Below are 23,691 nucleotides of genomic sequence, written 5' to 3'. Positions count from 1 at the left end.
TACGTGGTACAGGGTTCTGTTTACCATTACAATTCGTTTTAGTCTTTTGTATATTTTCATTTTCATCTGATACATGATGATGGTGATGATGGTCAATTATCTCGTGGCTGATTTGATGTGTAAGTTTTTGTTTTCCGTTAATGTCGGGATGCTGTTGGGTTTCTTCAATAAGTTCATCGTATCCCAGAATTATAGGCGGGAGAATTATTAGACCCGCTTGCCGCTGTTGTTCACTCATAATCTGCAATAATATGCACGATTATGAAGAATGAAATTCTATTAATATTTTAAATCAAAAATTCTTCAATTATTGATATTTCTTTTACGTATTTATCTCCATTTGAAAAGTCTTTGGATATTTTTTTTAAAATAATATTTGGCATATCTATAGGTACCAATATTATTAAGCTGAAGAGTTTGTTTGTTTGATTGAACGCGCTAATCTCAGGAACTACTGGTCCGATTTGAAAAATTCTTTCATTGTTAGATAGCCCATTTATAGAGGAAGGCTATAGGCTAGGATATTATCCCCGTATTCCTACGGGAACAGGAACCACGCGGGTGAAACCGCGCGGCGTCAGCTAGTAATATAGTAGTAGCTAGTATAATATGACCAATATTCCCATTTCCCTTTAACTAGTCGGGAAAGACTGTGCTAGGAGTGGGTACGACAATAGATCAATTGGGCGGGGATCGAACAACCACCCCTCGGTAATGAGTCCAACCGCTTACCATTGAGCTATTGAGGCTAAATTGAGGATTATTTGTTGAAAGCTATTGAATCCATAACTTGAAGCCTTAATGACTTCAAGTTATGGATAGCTTTACAGTGAAAGGGCCGGACTCACTGAGAGGTCTTGGGTTCGATTTCCGCCCGCTGTACTATTTTCATACTCACTCTTTACATTTTACACTTGGTTTTCAGTATCCGACTACAAATATTGAATAAATCAAAAAGAAACCTAAAATCTTACTAACAAAAACAACAGAGATGTTTATCAAAAGAGCTAGTTGCAACAATAGCATTGCGAAGTAACTTCAACCGTAAAACATAATAAAACGTATAAGTGCCTATAAAGTAGGTGTTATAGGCTGACGTGTTAACGAAATTATTATAACAAACGGTATGCTGCGTAATACAAGATTTTAGATATCAGCGGTAACGTAGGGGGGCGGCGGCGGGGCATCACTTTAGTGTTTGACGTATGACCTGCGCGTAGCGACACTGGCGGCTTAATTCCGAAGTGTCATAAAGATTACATCCGACTATACAAGTCGTATTAAATTCCTACCAGTGGCGAAGGATGGAATTTTGACGAAGGTATGCCGTCCCAAAGAAAAGGAAATACCGCTTCATTACAAACTCCGGTTTCTCATACATCCATACATATTCATTTAATAATAATAATAATAATAAAAACATTTATTCAGCCAAAACAACATAACATAAATAAGAAAAAATACATGAGAATTAATACTAACTTAATACTAAGGCTTCGGCTGAATGGGGCGCTGCCTCAGCTCTATGCTACAGCTAAGTAACTGTAGCGCTGATTTTCAGGCATGACCCCAGGGTGAGCTCACGGACTGATCGGGAGAGCGTTGCGTCATTTATTGATTCCAAATTTAAAATAGATAAAATAATATACTACTATGTATCCACATATCTATAGTAAGTAAAAAACATAAGTACATACAGACGAACGTAGAACCTCCTCCTTTTTGGAAGTCAGTTAAAAATTAGATTGGAGCGAAGGACAAACATTAATATTATATGCAAAAAATAAATAAAAAATAAAATAAGATTACTAAACAACTACAATAAAGACAAAAAAAAAATAAAAAAAAAAGAAAAACAACTGTCCTGCAAAATATTTGGTTATTGTTTCTGTAGAACTAAGAGATGTTCTTTAATTAGTTTTTTGTAAACAGTAAGAGATTTGGCTAGTCTAATTGGTGGCGGTAGGTCGTTCCAAATTTTGCAGGCTGAGTACTTAAAAGTCCCCTTAAACGAGGCAGACCTATGAAACGGGCAAGAAATACGTGGAGCTCCTCTTGGCCTGCATGTACTACCTTGACTGGCCCATTTTATACGTGAACACAAATAAGATGGTTTACCAGAGGAGATGACACCGAAAATTAGAGTGGCTAAATGTAGTTTCCTCCGCGCCTCCATCTTAAGTATGTTAGCGCTATTTAAAAATGGACTAACATGGGAACGGGGAGGCACTGGAAAGCAGAATCGTGCACAAGCATTTTGGACTCTTTGAATAAGCTTGGCTGATCTAGCAAGTAAACATGGTCCGTAGGCAGCGTCTGCATAATTTAGATTTGAAAGCACTAAGGTCTCACATAAACGAATTCGCACTTCAACGCTGAGGTAGCTACGCATTTTATATAATAGTTTTAGCCTGTAAAAACAATTTTTTACTACATTTCTAATATGGCTTTCAAAGCGTAAATTTTCGTCAAATATTACACCGAGATTTCTTACCTCACGCACTCTTTCCACCATGTCACCTCTAATGTCAATACTGGGCTTAAACATTTCAACTTGCCTAAGTTTGTGGTTGGTGCCTAAAATTATAAATTTGGATTTATTAGGATTTAGATTTAGGGAATTTATATCTGACCAATTAGCTATGTTCTCTAGGTCCTGACGGATGTTAGCTATCGCCTCAGGTGTATTTTGAGGCCGAAATGAGTAATATAGCTGAACATCATCGGCATAACAGTGGTAATTGCAGTTATTAATACATCTGACCATATCTGCTGAGAATAGAGCAAAGAGGATTGGGCTGAGTATTGAGCCTTGTGGAACACCTCTGAGAACCGGTAGAGTCGTAGAGACTAATTGTTTACCATCTGTTTGATTAATTTGGACGAATTGACTACGATTTGAGAAATAACTGTTAAACCATTTTACGGTACTAAGTGAAAATCCATAATATGACATTTTAGACAGAAGAAGCGATGTGTTTATAGAGTCGAACGCTCTGGAAAAGTCAAGCAGCACTAGAATCGTGGTCATGCCTTGATCTTGAGCCGAGAGGATGTTATCAATTACATCTATAATTGCTGTAGTAGTACTGTGATTTTTACGAAACCCGGATTGCAATGGAGGTAAGATATTATTTTCCTCCAAGTATTCAGTCAGTTGTCTACATACGACTTTTTCTAAAATTTTGGATAGGCAAGGAAGTATGCTAATAGGCCTTAGGTCTTTTAGAGAGGTTGGCGAATCGACTTTAGGTAGAGGCCTGACGATTGCAGTTTTCCAAGAATCGGGAAAAGTTGAGGATATAATTGACCTATTTATGATATCTGTAATAGAACTTAGGCTTTGTGGTAGGGTCAACTTTGACATATCTAATGAGATAAGGTCAGATCCTAGTGCGTTTGACTTTAATCCTTGAACAATTTTCATAATTTCTGTCTCAGTCGTAGTCTTTAAGTTAAACGTATTTTGCCCAAATCTATTGAACTCAAAATAAGTGTAGGTAGAAATTGTAGCAGAACTTTTATACGGTATATCAAGAAAATGCCTGTTTATCAAATCCGGATTACATAGACGGGGGGGAATTTCGTCATGTTTCTTCTTATTCATTGTTAAAAGTTTCTTGAAATTCTTCCACATCAGCTTTGGAACTTTGATATGTTGATTTATAAAATACTTATAGTACGCACATTTTTCAGCTTCCATAGCTTCGAAGACAATTTTTTTAAGATCTTTGTAATAAGTTTTATGGGACTCTACCTTGGTCGCTTTACACCGCTTATGACTTTCGTCTGTCTGATTCGGACTTTATTTGATGAGCAGCTTTACCCTCTCCTTGCCGGGCGTATATTTTTCCACGCTTTGTCCATGTGAACTTCCACTGTTTTTGTTTTGCTGTTTCTCTTACCAAGTAAAATAGGTGTTTATTTGCTCTAGTTAGTCTCTCGTTAATATAGAAACGTCTATGAGGAGGGTTAAATTCCAAACCTTCGGTGGTGACGCCGCGCCTCGTGCGGGCACAGCGGAGAAAGTCATCCCGCAGAGACGGCCGCGACAGCCGCACCACAATCCGCCGACTACGCACCCCATCACTAGTTTCAGACCTAACTTCATCCTTCCTTCCTACTCTTTCCGCAAACACTATATCATTTTCATTGAGGACAACTCCTATTTTGGCCGCCACCAATGAGACCGTATGGCAAGGATTCTCTCCGCGGGTTTCCGGCATGTTTGAGATCTCTATATCTGCACGCAAGAGGTCCTGATCGCGGTCATTTATATCCACTTTAAGTTTAGCAATGGTAGATTCAAGCTTCTCGATTTCTATGCTTTTATTATTTGAGGCCATAGTTTCTTTTTCAATTTCTAATAGTCTATCATCTATATTATCAACGCGCAGATTACAGGCAGCAATCGAGCTTCGCACCTCATGCAGCTCTGTGCGGAAATCATTGATTTCATTTCTTATGTACTGCAATTGTTCTCGAATGAGGCGCAATTCACGTCCCAAATCCGCTGACTGTACCGTCTCTACGTGTACGCGTGCTGATTGTATTTCAGGTTCCGTACTCGCCTCATCCCCATCGCTACAAGAGGTTTCCGCCGCCTTTACCGGGGTATCAACATTCCCCTTTTTTGGTCTTTTTGCTTGGCATTCGGGGCATTTCCATTGCTTCGGCAATTTACCATTCTCTCCCAGCCCCACACAACCCGTGTGGTATAGACCCTGACAACTCGTACAGCTAACGGCCCCTGCCGACGATAAGAAGCGTCCACAAGCGCTGCACTTTGGCATATTGATGTGAAAACTACTATGTTCCACGTAGTGTCACTGATATCCGACAGATGTCTACCGTTACGTGGTTCAGCTATTTCTTGATAGATGGCGACACTATAGCTTTGCCAACTGATTCAATAATTGTGATGTAGGTATGCTAGATGGCGCGATGCTGATACAAGACTAACTTGTTTGTAAATTATACCAATCTTGCGAAGTACCCTCTTTGTAGAAAAAAAAATCATAAATCAGCACACAGATAGATCACGTTAAATCCTTTTCCAGGTAAAGTCTTGGTGAGATAACAATGTCACTTGTTCATTTAAAGTATAGGCACATATTGCACTAGTTAAATTCAGTTAAACACTTGTAATTTAATTTTTAACTGTGATAAAACGCGCAACACCTTCACGCACCGATCACGTCCGTGACGTCACTCCACATTTCAATAATGAACATACCTATGTATGGATTATTAAAAGGTAATCCTGCGGGAATCTGACTGTATGAAGTCTTCGCCGCTGGTACCTACCTAAAGAAATCCAATTCATAGGAATTACAATTTTTGGCGAAAATACATTAAGTAATTTGACAACGATGCGATTTTAAAAGTATCTAGAGATGATCTTATAGGTTACTTCCCTTTTAACTCTTCCTCCTCTTCTATATTTATGCCTACATGCAATGCTAAAGCTTCAATAGTTAAAAGGTAAAGATGACAGACTCATCGAAGACGTAGGTAGGTAGTATCAAATACGTTCGTAACATTCTCGATGGTCCGCGCGGGCCAGGAGGGGGTAGCGATGCCCCGCGCGCACGACGTCATACCTGCGCAGTCCTTCCCTCTGCCCCGCGCGCACGACTCCCGCGCAGTCCTTTCCCCTCGTAGCCCGCATATCATGGGAGTGTCATCAACGATCTTGCCAAGCTATAGTTGGCTGGCTGATTGTATTTTCCGATTTTTTGGAGGCGAATATTTACCTAAATTTTATTTATTTAAACTTCGTCGGGTTCCAATTCTGTAGTCCCCTGAGTTTTTGCTTCATCAGAGTTTGTAGGAGTTTGAGATAAATCAACTCCAGCATCACGGAGCAATCCCGTTAGCGTTGCCAGAGAACTGGCTAACTGAAAAGAAATGCAGTCCTTAGAATTAATACCTCCCTAAGATTATAATTATTTTATTTTAAGACTCCATCATCGATTCCAGACCTTCATTAAGTTGTAGTGCTACAAAAAGATTAATGGAAAAAATTTAAAACGCTAGTTGTCCTTACAATTTTTGAAAGTTTCCCTCGATTTCTCCAAGATCCTGATATGGTGACAATGGGACCACTTCTGGAGTATACACATTCAAACAAAAAGAAAATTTCAAAATTGGTTAAGAAATGACGAAGGTGACAAACTGCGTCGAATTGAGAACCTCCTCCTTTTTTTTGAAGTCGGTTAAAAATTACATCGTTACTATGTGCTTTCTATTGTGCGGTTTGAAGGCGGTGCCAAAAAAACAAAATGAACTTTAAGAGCTTTGGCATAACACCGCCTTGATTTTTTTTATCAAATAGTCTGCCTAGCTGCTGAGATTGCCAGCCAGGCAGTCTGACCATTTAGTTATTTAGCGCTAGAACAAATGTTACCTGGGCGTCTGGTGCTCTCTGTAGCAATTCTGCGACCACTCTAGCCTCTTCAACCGCGTCAACCAATCTGCCAACTCTAGCGTGTCTGCCAGCCAAGTTGAGTCTGATCAGAGGGTCATGTGGTGCCAGAGTTGCAGCTCGATTGTAGGCAGCATCGGCTCTGCTGTCTCCTAAACGCTCAAGGGCGATCGCTATGAGTAATACCTAGAACGCAAAACAAGTGTTTTAGGAATCAATTTAGATCATAAGTAGGTATCTGTGCCTACTAATATTATAAAGAGGTAAAGTTGTTGTATTGAAGTAAGTCGTGGGGGGTAATCTCTTTATCTGTTTGACGTATTCTAACGGGAACGGGAGGAAGCCGCGGGTGTCGGCTACTATTTATCTTAATTTAGGTTTTCTAGAAACACGTGTTGTCTAATCTAAGGTGCTTTTCAAGCTATTTACACGATACTAAAACACACAGATTTAAAAAAAAATTATCTACGAGTATCTGTGTTTTCAGGGCTATATGTATTCTGGAACGACTGAACCGATTTTAATGGGATTTTCATGGCAAATAGAAGATGCAACGTAGGTATACGCTTATTCATCTTATTCATTCTCACACTAACCTACTTTGGGGCTAGATAGATAGTGATGTCTGTATTTTCCAAACGTATTTAGACTATTTAGGTACCCATAACAGGTTTGAATACTTCGATATTTTTAAACAAGACTCCGGTGCTATTTCCCAAGATGCTGGAATGGCGACCTCGCTCTAGAAAGCGCTCTAGTTGGACTGACGACGTCGGCGAGTCGCAGGTATTCGCTAGATGCAGGCGGCTCAGGATCGTGATGTTTGGAAGTCCCTACAGAAGGCCTATATCCTGCAGTGGATGCCCATCGGCTGCTAAGACGATAATGATGACTCCGGTGCTTGCTCACAGTATAATGCTGCTGCGGCTTGAGTGCAGCAGAAGAAGCCAGTCTGCAGAAGGCGGAGGCAGGTCTCCTGCAGATGAGCAGCGCGTAGCCCAGGTTGTGGGCGGCGCGGGCGCTCAGTGGAGCCGCCCATACTGAGCGCTGCAGACATGTTAGCGCCTGCAAAAGGAGAATTAGTCCTATTACAAGCACAAGAGCCGTGATAGTCCATATGATCTCTGCCTTCGATTCGAATCCGGTCAATGATGCACCTCCAACTTTTTAGTTATGTGCATTTTAAGAAATTAAACAATGCATCCCAAAGAAATACATCGTGAGCCGTGAGGAAACCTGTACCTGAGAATTTTCTTAATAATTTACGTGTCTGCAAATTGGTCTAGCGTGGTGGACTATCCACTCATTTTGAGAATAAACCCATGATCAAGAGAGGGCTAAAAATGTTAATGAGGATGATGATGTAATTATGGTGCCTCATGTCTTTACAGGTCTTTACCTATGTAGGGTAGCCAAATGTTATAGGTACGTAGGTTTAGCCTCTAGCCTTCCTCAAGGAATCAACAACACTGAAAAAAATATTAAAAAAAAATCCTGAGACTAGCGCGTGTAACCAAGTAAACTCTAGGATGTGAAACTTTTAGGATGATAAAAAATTAAATTAAAAAGACTATAAGGAAATAGGTAGGTCCGTAGGTACCTATTACATTTAGATTTTGTCAATTCCTCAAGTTTATAACATAAAAAAACATACCAATCAAACTAATAACCTCCTCCTTTTGAAGTCAGTTAAAAAAGGTAAACTTGAGTAAGTATAAGCTAAGAGTAAAACTTACCGCAACAAACTTCTTCTTCGTTAACAAAGCGAGTCCGAGATTAGAGTGAGCCGCGACACACGTCGGATGAGCGCTTAAAGCCGCTTTAAGCCGCGCCAGTCCAGCGTCCACGTCTCTATGCTGCAGCAGCATTGCAGCTAGTGTCAGCGCTGCAGCGTGCTGCATGGGCTGCAGGGAGAGAGCTTCGCCTAGCAGCTGGAAGGCTCTGCGAGGGTCCCCAGCGCGGAGACACAGCGCACCCGCTGATGCCAGGGTGTCTGCTGTGCAAGCGTGAGTTCTGGAAATTCATTTTTCACAGACCCGACTTATCACCGAGGGGTGGTGGTTTGATCCCCACCCACTGGACTATTATCATACCCACTCCTAATAAAGTATTTACCGACTAGTTGGAGGGGAATGAGAATCATTAACAGACAATGGACTTCCACTGCTGGAAATAGGCCTCTTGCATAGACTTCCAAATGGCAAACAGCACGAACGCCACCACCCGGTGGCTCTCTGGATTCCGCTTTCGGAACACCCAGTGGGAGTTCGACATTCTAGTACCTTGGGACTCAAACGTCCTTCGGTTCTTCGAACTATAAGCCCTGCCATTGCCACTTCATCTTCGCGACATCAGCGACTTTCCTCATTATTGATTCGATAATGCAGAGAAACTCCATGCGTAGCTCGCTTTATCGCCCACTGAGTGACTTTGAGCATTCTCATGAGGCCTATAGGACTGTTCTTTTAATGTCGCCGACATGAGCGAGCAGCGCTTATAGATTATTTATTATTATTATTAGAGGTAGAATGGGTGCGAGTGCTGGCTCGCACCCACCCAAACTCCATGCACATTCGTCTATCAAAAGTAGACATATACTCACGTCAAAGCATGGTCATACGCCGCCAGAGCCCCGCTCAGGTCTCCCACATTCTGCAGCAGCTTGGCGAGCAGCGCTCCGGCTCTCTCCCCACCCCCCGCACTCTCCCCTGCGCGCGCCCATTCTATCCCGTGCTCTGCGTCACCCAAACTCCATGCACATTCGGCTACCAAGAGGAAACTAATGATTTTAACCTTATTTGGATGTATATCATACAGATATTTGATTGGGTGCCAATAACAGCTTTCTGGCCCCTGCGGATCACCAGGAGTGTTACGAATGAATTTACAATGCTGTTTTTTTCTGTCAACACTCCACGCATTCAATCGGAATATCAACAGTCAAAAGTTTCGCTGTTTTATCGTGGTACGTAACTCCCTACCCTTTTTAAATTTATCTTTAAAGCCAAATACGAGTACAGTTAAGCCAAAAGGTAAAGCTTGACCAGAATAATCAAACAACCTTGCGGAAAAAAAGGAACTTACTTCTATTAGCATACACAGACTGTTAAAATATGGAGAGGTACTTATGGTGCCCGCAACCAATTTAAGGTTTTCATTTTGCCAGATCAGGTTACCCAAATGTCTTAATTATAGACTAACCAGGCAAATAAAAATTTCGTCAATTCGCCATGATGCAAAAAAAAATTACTAATTCCTTCTGACTGTAACAAAACTTTGTGTTGTGCATAACTGCAGAGACTGCTAAAAATATGATTTTTTTATGGTCAGACTATACTTAATATTTTCTTCAGTTCTCTTACCTAAAGCGCAGTATATTTCTGGGTCTGGATGCTTCGACAGTTTATCAGCTTCTAGGTAAGCCTCGAGTGCTAATTGAAAACGGCCTTGTCGATACCTAAAACACAAATAATGGTTTAGTAAATTTTATTAGCTTGCTCTGAGCTTTTAAAATTTACATCAATTTATGAATAAGTAGTAGCGAAACCCCTAATTTTTAATTAGTTTGTTTGGTTTTATTATAGATGCAAGCAACTGAATAACTATAATGTCTTACTAACAGGCACTTGGCAACTTGCTTTAGCGGCTCCGGATCCTGTGGATGCAAACGTATGCAGCTGTGGAACTTATCCACCGCCTCCTGCAACCTGCCCGCGTCAGCCAACACTGCACCCTGAAATTTAATGAAATTACTATCTAATATTATAAAGAGGTGCTGGAATGGCGACCCCGCACTACAAAGCGCAATGTTGGTAGACCCCCCCCACCAGGTACACTGACGACATCAAGCGAGTCGCAGGGATTCGCTAGATGCAGGCGGCTTAGTATAGTGATGTTTGGAAGTCCCTACAAAAGGTCCTCCAGTGGATGTCCATCGGCTGATATGATGATGATTATAAAGAGGTTATGTTTGTGAGCTGGGCTGACCAATTTTGAAAAACTTTTACCAATAGAAATGCACGTTAATTGTCATTCTCGTATTCCGTATTAATTATCACCGTATTCTTGCGGGTGAAACCACGGTGCGTCGGTGCTTGTACCTTTATAAAATGAGCGTATCTGTGAGAATTGTTAGTTTCTTTCTGCAACTTTTCTGCCAGCTCCAAACACATTGCGTGTTCACCACGAACATAGCGTGCATGAAGCAACCAGTTCTGTGAACCGCGTTTCAAATCTAAAATAATATTAACATGTATAAAGTAATAATTAATATTAAAAAAAAACTCTGTACGCTCTTCTTTACTCTCATTTTTAATATATTCTTACCGTCGTTTTTGTTACTTTCAAAAAGCGAATGTTTTCTCATTTTGAATATTGAGTAAACTTAGAGAATGTTTATACTGCCGTTACCATGGAAATCGTCGAGGATCGTGGACTTTATAGCCATAAATCTATATAGTACACTTAGGTACAGATGTTTATAGCTGTCTACAAGCCTCCTACAAGGAAAAAGTCGGTCGTACTTGTACCGAATGGTAAATCTATGGTCTTAGATTATAGACTGTGAATCGGTATGGACGTTGTATCCAGTTGTATCCATAAGTTTAAAATAAAGAAGGGTATATTTTTATTTTCAAATTTAGCCGCTAAAAGACGGTAGCCATCACAGACCTAGAAAAAAAAAACATACATACAGCCGAACGTAGAACCTTTTTTGGAAGTCGGTTAAAAAGACCGTTGACGGTTGCCATATACAAAACATTAAGAAAACCAATATCGATCGATGAAGAAAATGACAAAATTGAATTTTGATTTTTAGTAGGTACCTAAAGAATTGTGTTAAGCCTGGAAATTAGTTTTATAATGGTTTTATACTATAAATAAAATAAAACCAACATGGCAAAGTTTTCGAACGAATCTAACATGACAAATCAAAATTTGACAAGTGTGAAACTGAAATTATTGTGGATTTGTGAAATGGAGTGATAACATGGGTCAATAGAGCGATAATAAATAAACATTCCGTAGCATTAAAATTATAATAAACCGAAAATGGAGGACATGGCGCGTTTAGCCCTAGTGGAGCAAAACATCAAAGACATAAATAAGTTCAGTAAAATACTCCACGAACTTTTGCGTAATATCAACCACATTTTAGAGAATCCACACGATAAAGAACTGAGAACCATTGAGAGTGATGCTTTCAAAAATATGCAGGACTGTCAGGCTTTCGATGACTATCTCAAATACATAGGATTTGAGTCGGTATGTTATTTAAATTATAAATTTCATCTCGGTCTCGCTGATCGTACAGTGTTATTCGCAACGGCGGTATATCCACTTCAAGTAAATAAATCAATTATTTTATTTTATCAAGATATATACAGGCCCCCTGTGTTTTATAGAGGAGTGCAAGTTTGAGCCTAGATTTAAACCAATTGCTTCAGTGCAGATGAGCAGGCTTGATAGTATTTTTTAATGGAGCTTAGGCCACCTCAGAGCCTTCAAATCTGTCCAAAGTTGGGTGAATGTATGGTTATATTCACCACCATATTAATTTATTATAAAACATGGCTAAAAATCTAATGCAATGTTGGAGTATGCCCGACTAGTTTTAAACCCATATAGGGCCTTTAGTCATGAGCTGGTTCTTGCACCGGCATAATCTTAATGTTAAGACAGTCAGGTAGGAAATACAGTGCTACAGTATCAAATGTCACTGACTTGGCAAATAATCTGAGAGGAGACGGCAGCTTGCAGTTTTGCAGACTAAAATCTAGCCAAGAAAGATAGTTAGAATACAGCAAAGTAGGTCTTACTCCTTCTGATGACACTCAATCTCTAACCAACAGACGAATGACTCAATGTTGTATGACAGATTGCTAAGTAACAGAATAAGAGATGAGAAAAAAAAAATCTATGATATGATGTATGATTGTAGGTGCCCAATGGATTTGCATTCCCCAATGAGCAGACACTGAGCAAGCTGAGAATAGCTCAAGCGGCTTTGGAAAGAAAAATAAGCTTTTGCTGTGGACCTGCTGTGACTGATGTGGCAGTTACAAAGATTGTCAGCTCACAGAAAAAGCTGCCTCAATTGGTTCCTGCTAATGTATTGGTATGTAGAATCAGTCCTGGATTAGCTATAAGCTATTAAAGCAAATGCTTAGGGTATCCCGTCTAGGTGGACCATAGAAGACTGAAACAAAGAGCAAATGAAAATTATAGTGATTTCAAAATCAATGCAACGTTGCGTGAAGCAGCCTACTACGTTGTAGCTGGTAATGCAACATTTCCAAGATTTTGGCTTGGCAATAAATGTCAAGTCATCATTCATCACTGTAAAATAAATATGAGTTGCCATAAAACTCAGTATCATTTATGATTCCCTTGAAGTATTACTAATATAGAGGGAAATGTTTGAAAAAGTCCATAGGCGATTTCTGTGCATACCTTCTCCAATTATTATTAAATAGTTGCACAACTTGTAGTCCTATTTTCTTTATTGCTTTATTATCATATTTTTGCCACTGTACTTTTTTAACAAATATATATCATGATTTTTAATATAAGTACTCACTAAATTTAAAAAGTTAAACTTTGGTTTTGAAGTACAAATCAACCATCAACTAACAATCCCAACAGACAACAAAAAACAGCTTGCTGTTGAAAATCCAAACCCTGTTCAACAACATGCTCAATTACGAAGACGAGGATCTGCAGCAGACAGCACGCAAACACATCCCGCTGGTGACGCTGCAACTAAAGGCTTTGGACAGGATGAGGGAGCAACAGAAGAAAATCAAAACTGGTAAATTATTATTATTAATTGGCCTACGATAAGCCTTGCCTCCAGACAGATAATAGCGCCACCATAATGGGTACCTTGCCCATGAGTGCACAATTAGATAGTGTGTATGTAAGTTTGTAATCCTATCCTACTAATATTATAAACGCGGAAGTTTGTATGGATGTTTATTTAACGCCGCAACTACTATACCGATTTGGCTGAAATTCGGAATGGAAATGGATTTTACTCTTAATTAACACATAGGTTACTTTTCATCCTGGAAAATACATGGTTCCCGAGGAATTAGTGAAAAAGTAAATTCCACGCGGACGAAGATGCTAGCATCTGCTAGTATTACCATATCTATTATACCTAGCAATAAGTGTGAAACATTTGAACCTTAGTTTCCAATGTCTCAATAATCTCTGGTATTAAAAGGGGGTAAAAAAAAATTTAGGTGTTCTTGAGTATACTTTGACCTTGTAACTACTGGGCATCAAAGTTCTTCTTCTTTCCTGGGCCTTTTCCGCCCTTGGGCACTAAAGGTTGATGTTGTATGTCAGGTACCAGAGTTATATTTACTCAAATCCTTGCAGGTGAGCTGAAAAGCGACGACATGTCGTTCGATATAGCACTGCTGCTGGAACTGCTGGGCTGGTTCAAGCACAAGTTCTTCTCGTGGGTGGACCAGCCAGACTGCACTGATTGTGGTGGCAGCACCAGATTTATGAAAAATTCCACTTTAAAGAGCGACACTGAGACATGCAGGGTTGAGGTAACTCTTGTTCTTATTTTTAGCTGATTGGAGGAAAATAGTGTTGTCAGAAAATGGAATAGAATGTAGTTCAGTGTTAACCAGTTTATTTAGATTCAAAAGAAATCTCTTTTGTTTGTCTCTCTGCAACATGTTGAACCCCACACCCATACACACATACACAGCGAATGTATAGAATGCTAAGATACTTGTCTCTAGCCTTTTCTTAAGGTTTTGTTTAAACGAATTTGCAAGAAAACTAAACACATAAACAATCATAATTGTTGTCAAAAACAGTTAACATGACATGCTTTAGTTTACATCGAAATTTTATATCCTTGGGATGCACTTGCAAAATCGAGAACTAATAGAATGAATAGATGATAAATGATCAATTTTTGTAGGTGTATCAATGCATAGAGTGTCAGTCAGTGTACCACTTCCCGCGGTACAACGACGTGCGCACGCTGCTCCGCACGCGCCGCGGCCGCTGCGGCGAGTGGGCCAACTGCTTCACGCTGCTGTGCCGCGCGCTCGGCTACGACACCCGCTACGTGTACGACACCACCGACCACGTGTGGTGCGAGGTGAGCGCCCCCCGCCCTCACCTCCCGCGGTACAACGACGTGCGCACGCTGCGGCGAGTGGGCCAACTGCTTCACGCTGCTGTGCCGCGCGCTCGGCTACGACACCCGCTACGTGTACGACACCACCGACCACGTGTGGTGCGAGGTGAGCGCCCCCCGCCCCCACCTCCCGCGGTAACAAACTAATACAGTTTTCCTGAACGTCTGAGTGCCGTAGGCTCCTTACTGGGACCTCAGCGACGTCACCGGGGTTTTGGGCGAGCGCAGTAGCATCACCTAATAGGGCCTGAAGGCAGATACAGAAGAGACGGGCGGAACGACTTGCTAATGGTGTCTCCTCTGAGACTCGGTCCCACGGCTAAGAGGGCCGTTCGGGATGAATGTTTTGCCTTGGGTGTATCAGTCCTTACACCACCATTAGATAGACCCTACGACCTGATGTCGTCTTCCGGCGAAGACTCTGTGTAGCTTATGTTTGTGTTGACTGGGACGGGTTGTTATGTTGTCGTCAAGATCGTTAAGGACGTTTTTTGGATGTTAAAATCTACAATCGGCATTGCAATAATTGCAGTCCTCTGTGTAGTAGTGCACTTCATAGATGCAAGAATGCTTTGTTTACTCTTAGGATTTAATACAAACTTATGTTGGACCACAAAATACATAGTTGAATAAGGAATTTTCCAATTTTTACTTCTTGTGCATATTGACGGCCTCCGTGGCGCAGTGGTATGCGCGGTGGATTTACAAGACGGAGGTCCTGGGTTCGATCCCCGGCTGGGCAGATTGAGATTTTCTTAATTTGTCCAGTTCTGGCTGGTGGGAGTCTTCGGCCGTGGCTAGTTACCACCCTACCGGCAAAGACGTACCGCCAAGCGATTTAGCGTTCCGGTACGATGCCGTGTAGAAACCGAAAGGGGTGTGGATTTTCATCCTCCTCCTAACAAGTTAGCCCGCTTCCATCTCAGACTGCATCATCACTTACCATCAGGTGAGATTGTAGTCAAGGGCTAACTTGTAAAGAATAAAAAAAAAAAAAAAAAAAAACTGTAGTGTTTGTGTATACTAAATAGATACCTACAATACTACATACACTATATCATGTACATTGGTAGTGGGGGCAATGAGTCAGTCCGTCACCGGCGCTCGACCTGAGTGGTCGTGCGCGGTGTAAAGATGAGCCAGTGTTTAGCTTCTCTTATAGTAAGGACTTATACATACCATGGTTAAAAATGTCATGCACGCCGCTGTGTGGCAGGTGTTCGACTACGACTCGAGGTCCTGGCTGCACGCGGACCCGTGCGAGGGCAAGCTCAACACGCCGCTCATCTACTCGCACGGCTGGAACAAGCAGCTGTCCTACGTCATCGCCGTGTCGCGCGACGACCTGCAGGACGTGAGCTGGCGGTACAGCAGCAACCACAAACAGGTGCGTACTCGTAAGTGCATGTATGAGGAGATCCGCAGATGAAGTCACCGACATAGTTCAATGAGTCGTGAAGCTAAATTGTGCGTGGAACATAGTTCGAAGGAGGACGTTGAGATCCCAAGCTGCTGGAATCGTGACCCTGCAATAAAAAGCGCAGTGTTGGTTGACCCCCCATCAGGAGGACTGACTACATCAAGCGAGTCGCAGGGATTCGCTGGATGCAGGTGTTTTAGGGTCGTGATGTTTGGAAGTCCCTACAAAAGGCCTAGGTCCTGTAGTGGACGTCCATCGGCTGATATGATGATGCTGACTACATAAGTTTCGTGGAATATAAAATATTGGGTAATTGTGTAATGTTCTGTGTTATGTTATGTCGTAGATGTTGTCCCGTCGCACAGAAGTGTCCGAGTCGGAGCTGGTGTCCGCGCTGCTGACGCTGCGCGAGCACCGCCACGCGCAGCTGTCGGCCGCGCGCCGCAAGTACCTCAGCGTGAGGAACCTGCGCGAGCTGGCCGACCTCATGGTCGAGAGGTGAGTGAGGCACACACAAGTGTCGCAGTCGGAGCTGGTGTCCGCGCTGCTGACGCTGCGCGAGCACCGCCACGCGCAGCTGTCGGCCGCGCGCCGCAAGTACCTCAGCGTGAGGAACCTGCGCGAGCTGGCCGACCTCATGGTCGAGAGGTGAGTGAGGCACACACAAGTGTCGCAGTCGGAGCTGGTGTCCGCGCTGCTGACGCTGCGCGAGCACCGCCACGCGCAGCTGTCGGCCGCGCGCCGCAAGTACCTCAGCGTGAGGAACCTGCGCGAGCTGGCCGACCTCATGGTCGAGAGGTGAGTGAGGCACACACAAGTGTCGCAGTCGGAGCTGGTGTCCGCGCTGCTGACGCTGCGCGAGCACCGCCACGCGCAGCTGTCGGCCGCGCGCCGCAAGTACCTCAGCGTGAGGAACCTGCGCGAGCTGGCCGACCTCATGGTCGAGAGGTGAGTGAGGCACACACAAGTGTCGCAGTCGGAGCTGGTGTCCGCGCTGCTGACGCTGCGCGAGCACCGCCACGCGCAGCTGTCGGCCGCGCGCCGCAAGTACCTCAGCGTGAGGAACCTGCGCGAGCTGGCCGACCTCATGGTCGAGAGGTGAGTGAGGCACACACAAGTGTCGCAGTCGGAGCTGGTGTCCGCGCTGCTGACGCTGCGCGAGCACCTAGAACTAACGCACTAATACTCCATCTCAATTCTTCTTCAAACAACTCTGCATAATCAAAGTCCATTGGCACTTTAAAAAGACTAACCTTAAACGAAGACTTCTCACTCAAAAACAAACTAACAACAAAATACTTATCTCCAAAAAACTTGCCATAATCGAAGTCAATGGTCGCTAAAAAGCCGAAATTAAAAGAAGACTCAGAAAAGAAACAAATATTTTCAGACAACCGACAGACTACGAATCCCACGGACGAATATCCGGCTCCAAAGAATGGAGGTTAGAGCGGGGGGAGATGGGCAAAGCGAAGCACCACACGTTCGAGTTCTCTGCACCGGGCACGACCACGGTGACGTACTGCGCCGCTCCTGACCAGTACCGCGTCAGCTGCAATGATGCACAGCATACGGTGGACGGCTGGCATGACGGAGTGTGGGATGTGAACAACGTCTTCCGGAAGGTTGAGAAGGACTGGCGTCAGGTGTACTTGGCTAGAGAAGGTGAGTCTCAAAAAATGCGGAACTATGTAGATAAACCACATCTTAATGGTTAGGTAATGGAAATGGCGTATACGTTTTCTATTTTAGCTACGCAAGTGATATAATGCATCTCCAAAGGACATGTCCCAAAATGGGTTTTTATTATTTGTAATTTTTAAGCAGGTCGATAATATTTTTTACGGATACAAATTGATGTTGAGAAATTAATTTTCAGAATTTTTGGAACTTTCTTTATTTAATTAGATAAATATTTTTTTTTGTTTAGCTCCCTTGTTTACAAATTAAACATAGACAATATGGTAAAAGTGTTCAAAACAGCCAATAAAAACACCTGGAATTGAATTCTTATCCTGTGTAAGCTGTCAATGTCATTTAATATTGTCAAATGTCAATAAAACACAAGTTAAAAAGAAATATTAAATGGTAGACAGAGAAGCATTAAACAAAAAAAATCCTTAAATTGCTATAAAACGCCATAAACGAACGCTACTACGCGAAAGTCACTGTCAATCTGTCAGGGTGTGAGTTATAAGCATGTTGCCATGATAAAAATTCTTAATTAGTGTTGTCAGCTAATGAAAAAAATAAATTTTATTTAATTAACTAAAAAAAATGCGGGTTCCAAAGTTTGTTTTATTTTTGGTTTTAAGACTTTATTTTCTTTCAAGATAAAAAGTTCTGCTTAGTTAAATAAAGGCTCAGCCTCCATATAAAATTGGGACTTGTCTTTTAAGAAAACGTCAAACGTTAGTTTCGTGGATTTGGGGTTGGAATAGTTGGAACAAAACAATGCATAGTGGGATTTTCCCAGTTTTGTAAAAGAAGACGCGGGCTAAGCCCGTTGACATTTGTCTGTTCCTCTTCAAGAAATATCTGGTCGTAAGTTATACCTACTGTAGACCTAAGATGCCACGAGATATATTGGATAGAAGCAGGTGTTGCTTTGCGGAAGTTCATCATGAATATATAATAATTTATTTATTTTGCTATTATCCGCGAAATTGCAAATTGCACGTTGTAGAGTCAAACTCCTGAAAATGCTCCGGTTTCGGGGTGAAACATACGTAGAGAGTATTTCGTCGGACCTGGGTGACGTTGTCGCGTGGGTTTGTCGACTTTTCGCGGATAATAGCAAAATAAATAAATTATTATATAACCACGAGATATGTCGCTGGTATTTTTCACCTAGGGCAATTTTGGGTCAGCTCAGGTCAGGTTTTTTTGGGAGCTGAAAGTAAATAATAACAAATATGCCAAACTTTTATACCCAAGAGAAGAAAAGTATTCACCGCTGAGTGGATGGATAATTGCAGAGGGCGAGGACACCGGCACGATATCTTGGCGGATGGCGGCCAAAGAGGGCCTTGTGTTCAAGTCGTTCTCGGCGGAAGCCAAGACCGCCGTGTACGAGACGGGCCACATTGACTGGAGCTTACAGTTCGATGATGAGGATCCTATACCCGCTCAAATTAACAGTAAGTAAAGAAATGAGGATCCAAAGTTACCGACTTAGCTGTACCAGTCCGAAGCTGTGTCAGGGTGGGTGGGGGGGGGGGGGGAAGCAACGAAGACGTAGTTCGAAGAATCGATGACGTTGGAGGTTGGGTTGTTGGAATGGGGACCGCACATCTGGAAAGCTCAGACGGCGAGCGGAAGGCGGGATCGAAACACCACCTCTCAGTGATGAATCTGGCATCTTTACCACTCAGCTATTAATGCTTTGTGATATTGATATGTATGTCGTAGTTTAAAATGGCCGACCAGTAATGCCACGACTTCTCCGTAATCTTGTCAGTCCAACTGCTGCGGGTACGCTAAATTCGCTGCCAAACGGTAAGTTTCGTCGCTGATGTGAGTTAATAAAATCCCATCCCTTCTTCACATTATTGTCCACACTCTTAATATTGAAAAATTGCGTCAACTTCCCTTTGAATATCTGCCACTCGCCATTCGTATGGTCAAAATGTTGTAAATGACCCAAATAAGTCGACATATTGGTAGATATTTAGTTTTAAAACGAATCTAAAAAGTAGCACTCGTAGATATAAGTGGGTAATAATATATCCCGTTAATTATGCTCTGCCTCCGATTTCGGACGGTGTGGGTTCGAATCCGGTCCGGGGTCCATGCACCTCCAACTTTCCAGTTGTGTGCATTTTAAGAAATTAAATATCACGTGACTCAAACGGTGAAGGAAAACATCGTGAGGAAACCTGCATACCTGAGAATTTTCTTAATTCTCTGCGTGTGTGAAGTCTGCCAATCCGCATTAGGCCAGCGTGGTGGACTATTGGCCTAACCCCTCGAGCTCAGCAGTGAGCCGAATATGGGTTGATGACGATATGTTTTGATAATATAAGATAGTATGATGTAAAAAATAGATACTATCAGTGTGTTTGGATCGTGCCGCGATGCAAGAACCAGCTCATGACTAAGGGCCCCGTATGGGTTCAAAACTAGTCGGGCATACTCCGACGTAATATCACGTGAGTTTTAGCCGTGTTTCATAATCATTTAATATGAATAACACTCACGATAGTTTAAATTCTAAAATAGTGTGATGATCCACTATCGTGGAAACCATTTTCATTTAATGGACCCCCAAATTTTTTTCGCTGACATAGACCCCTTGCATGTTGTCATAGACCCCTAGGGGTCGATATAGACCACTTTGGGAATCACTGGAGTAGAGTATAGATTACGAAATGGGAGTAAAAACATATTATTTGTGAACAGACAGACTGGCGACATACTCGCGGGTGTATAGATCGGTGACGCTGACGGCGCGGCTGAGCGGCGGCGCGGGAGCGGTGAGCTGGCAGCACGCGCAGTTGTTCCGTCAGCCACTGAGTGACACCAGCGGCGTGTTCCACCTGCGAGCAGACCTCGTGCCTCACGCCGGTGACCAGTAGACCCTGACAGACATCTTCAAAATAGGGGGTACTAAAAGACCTTCCAACCCGGCCATAACACAGAACGCACCAAAAATTGGACGGATTTAAGTCACGTGACTATTTTTTTCGTACTCCTGACAGCCTTTCATTTGGCCATCTTGGGGAGGCCGCCATGTTGGATTTGTAATGACGTTAGTTAGCTAGTCATGTATTGTCATCAGAACTAAGAGCGTGTGCAAAATTTCATCCTAACAGACATCTTCAAAATAGGGGGTACTAAAGTATGAGAACCACCCAACCCGGCCAAAAAATGAATAGAAATATAATAGTTACGTTTTTTGCACGCACCGAAAATTGGAAGTCTGCCATATTGGATTTAAGTCACGTGACATTCTTTGTATTCCTGACAGCAAACCCTATCATTTGATATCCATATCATAGGGGTGGATTTCAGTCCGCCATGTTGAATTTGTAATGACGTTACTTAGCTAGTCATGTATTGTCATCAGAACTAAGAGCGTGTGCAAAATTTTATCCTAACAGACATCCTCAAAATAGGGTTTACTAAAATATGAGAACCAACCAACCCGGCCATAAAATGGACAGAAATAGTTACGTTTTTCGCACGCACCAAAAATTCGTCTGCCATATTGGATTTAAGTTACGTGACAAATTTTCGTATTCCTGACAGCAAACCCTTTCATTTGATATCCATATCATAGGGGTGGATTTCAGTCCGCCATGTTGGATTTGTAATGACGTTACTTAGCTAGTCACTCAGAGCGTGTGCAAAATTTCATCCTAATCGAAGACCGGGAAGTGGGTCAAAATTATAATTCCAAGATTTTCTTACATACATTGTTACAAGTGAAGCTAAAAAATAAAAATAAATGAGAAACCCAGTCTCCATACAAACTCGGCCCAAACTATATGAATGATACAGAAGTGAAAATTGGTTATAAATTAGGACAATTAAAGAGAACTCATGAGGCCAATTTCAATTTTGAATAAAATCTATATTTGTCTAATAAGAAATTACTTGTTACAGATGGACAATAACTCGTAATTAAAAATAAATTCAATTCATTATCTGTGCCTAAATGACAGGCGACAGTTTTAATATGGATTTGACACTAAATTGACACATCACTAATCAAAATAATATGATAATGTTATTTGACAATGACATCTCATTCATCGATTGACTTTGACTTTGACATTGACAGTTACAAAGACCACAGACAATTAGTGAAAACTTAACTTTTGTTATATAATTGATATCGATATATTTCGACACGAAATTAATATTCTTATTAAATTTGATATGAGTCAACTACCCTATTAAATTAAAGTCAATATTAAATGCCACGTCAAGTCTAGCATAGTCTACGAATGTGTAAACATGCCAAATTGTGTCGACCAGAAAAATAAAAAAGCACGTCATATTGCGGACGAAAACTAAGCACAAGTATAGTCCCCGGCAAGTAAGTTGAACCAAAATGCTGGTACAGTTATAAACGAAACTGTTAAACGCATTGCACAGTACATTAAAGATAATTGAAAGTTTTGTACGCGATTGTATTGGCGTCAACGCGTTGCTGTTATTACCCGCCATCTCAGACCAATTATTGTATAGGACCTGCCTCGCTAGACGTTACTTTTCTTATCTCTATAGAATCGATGTTAAATAGTTGTAATCGTGTTCGTCGGCTAAAGAGCTCTGTAAAAATACCTTTTTGTGTAATTGAATTGTGTAAAAAACGGGCAAAAACTTCTAGTTTAGTATAAAATAAATACCAAATCGAAGCTCGTTTTCCTCAAAAAATGACAGACAATTTTGTTCGTGACTATGAGTGCGATACAGGTCCTTCTATAATTGGTCTGAGCCCGCCATACGTTTACAACCCGCAAAAATGAATTACTATACATAGTTCAATTTATAGACCGGGTACTATACTATTATGTCATGTAATAAGGACGAGTGAATTCTATTCGGCTTCGGTTCATTGCACAATATATATAGCGTGAGTGATACAATGTCTAATTACGTGCAGTTTTGACGGCCTCCGTGGCGCAGTGGTATGCGCGGTGGATTTACAAAACGGAGGTCCTGGGTTCGACCCCGGCTGGGCAGATTGAGATTTTCTTAATTTGTCCAGGTCTGGCTGGTGGGAGGCTTCGGCCGTGGCTAGTTACCACCCTACCGGCAAAGACGTACCGCCAAGCGATTTAGCGTTCCGGTACGATGCCGTGTAGAAACCGAAAGGGGTGTGGATTTTCATCCTCCTCCTAACAAGTTAGCCCGCTTCCATTTTAGACTACATCATCACTTACCATCAGGTGAGATTGTAGTCAAGGGCTAACTTGTAAAGAATAAAAAAAAAAAAAAAAAAAGTGGCATACAAAATGTTTTTTTGTAGCCAATGCCATAGAAATTTTTAAAAATAAAAAAAAACATTGTAGCACGGTTGGTGGTAATGAACATTACCAATCGACCTGTAGGAACGAATAGCTTTGTGATATGGAAGTAGAAAAAAGTAGGTATTTCTGGCACCCTCAATCTAGGTGTTTTTTTTATCTTTCTGGTCAGATTTACTATATTCTCATTTTATATGTCATGTTATAATTTGTTATGTATTGTTTAAAATTACGTCTTTGTTTGCAATAAAGCTTTTTTAAAAAGTGTGTCATATATTTTATAGAAATTCATAAATTCAACTATTATTTTTTCGTGTTCGTGTAATGTGTAAAATATGAAAACTCTGAAAATTGACGATACTTTGTTTGCTCATCATAATTTTCACATTTTTCGAAGTAATTCACCAGCTGGTCTGGCTGGTGGGAGGCTTCGGCTGTGGATAGTTAAAACCCTACCGGCAAAACCGTACCGCCTAGCGATTTAGCGTTCCGGTAAGATGTCGTGTACAAACCGAAAGGGGAGTGGATTTTCATCCTCATTCCAACCAGTTAGCCCGCTTCCATCTTAGATTGCATCATCACTTACCATCAGGTGAGATTACAGTCCACGGCTTCTTGTAAAGAATAAAAAAAAACTGGAAATGGCATGTTATTTATTTAAACGGAGCTCCATTACCACGACGCACACTGTTTTGTT

The 23,691-nt window shown here is 41.7% G+C and overlaps 2 protein-coding genes across 3 annotated transcripts; one reads left to right on the top strand and one right to left on the bottom strand.

Annotated features, from left to right (window-relative positions):
- Window positions 1–5,765: 5,765 nt before the first annotated feature.
- Window positions 5,766–10,811, bottom strand: LOC112047680 (Bardet-Biedl syndrome 4 protein homolog; the record flags this gene model as incomplete). Its single annotated transcript, XM_052887750.1, has 9 exons — window positions 5,766–5,900; window positions 6,410–6,613; window positions 7,337–7,492; window positions 8,164–8,440; window positions 9,030–9,192; window positions 9,790–9,884; window positions 10,048–10,160; window positions 10,528–10,661; window positions 10,754–10,811. Coding segments are annotated over 9 exons (1,329 nt in total), but the record flags the coding sequence as incomplete, so codon positions are not given.
- Window positions 10,812–11,405: 594 nt separating this feature from the next.
- LOC112047667 (peptide-N(4)-(N-acetyl-beta-glucosaminyl)asparagine amidase) lies at window positions 11,406–23,261 on the top strand. Of its 2 annotated transcripts, XM_052887883.1 has the most exons (10): window positions 11,411–11,692; window positions 12,369–12,545; window positions 13,073–13,238; window positions 13,814–13,992; window positions 14,376–14,558; window positions 15,814–15,984; window positions 16,364–16,515; window positions 17,408–17,682; window positions 18,996–19,157; window positions 20,419–23,261. In XM_052887883.1, the coding sequence occupies exons 1-10, from the start codon at window positions 11,480–11,482 to the stop codon at window positions 20,592–20,594; spliced, it is 1,854 nt and encodes a 617-aa protein (XP_052743843.1). In that variant the 5' UTR covers window positions 11,411–11,479; the 3' UTR covers window positions 20,595–23,261. The 2 variants fall into 2 exon arrangements, 1 of the variants encoding a protein (XP_052743843.1); XR_008251895.1 differs by lacking the exon at window positions 20,419–23,261 and having other exon boundaries at window positions 11,406–11,692; window positions 14,376–14,703; window positions 16,364–17,115; window positions 18,996–19,135.
- Window positions 23,262–23,691: the final 430 nt, after the last annotated feature.

This window comes from Bicyclus anynana, chromosome 20, assembly GCF_947172395.1.
Source record: "Bicyclus anynana chromosome 20, ilBicAnyn1.1, whole genome shotgun sequence".
Lineage (NCBI taxonomy): Eukaryota > Metazoa > Arthropoda > Insecta > Lepidoptera > Nymphalidae > Bicyclus > Bicyclus anynana.
This window is presented reverse-complemented; position numbering and strand designations above follow the sequence as displayed.

Excerpts from the sequence above, each read along its gene's own strand:
- LOC112047667 (XM_052887883.1), top strand. The coding sequence starts at position 11,480 with ATGGAGGACATGGCGCGTTTAGCCCTAGTGGAGCAAAACATCAAAGAC. Across the intron at positions 13,239-13,813 it reads ACAGAAGAAAATCAAAACTG|GTGAGCTGAAAAGCGACGAC; the intron begins GTAAATTATTAT and ends AAATCCTTGCAG. Across the intron at positions 13,993-14,375 it reads CTGAGACATGCAGGGTTGAG|GTGTATCAATGCATAGAGTG; the intron begins GTAACTCTTGTT and ends CAATTTTTGTAG.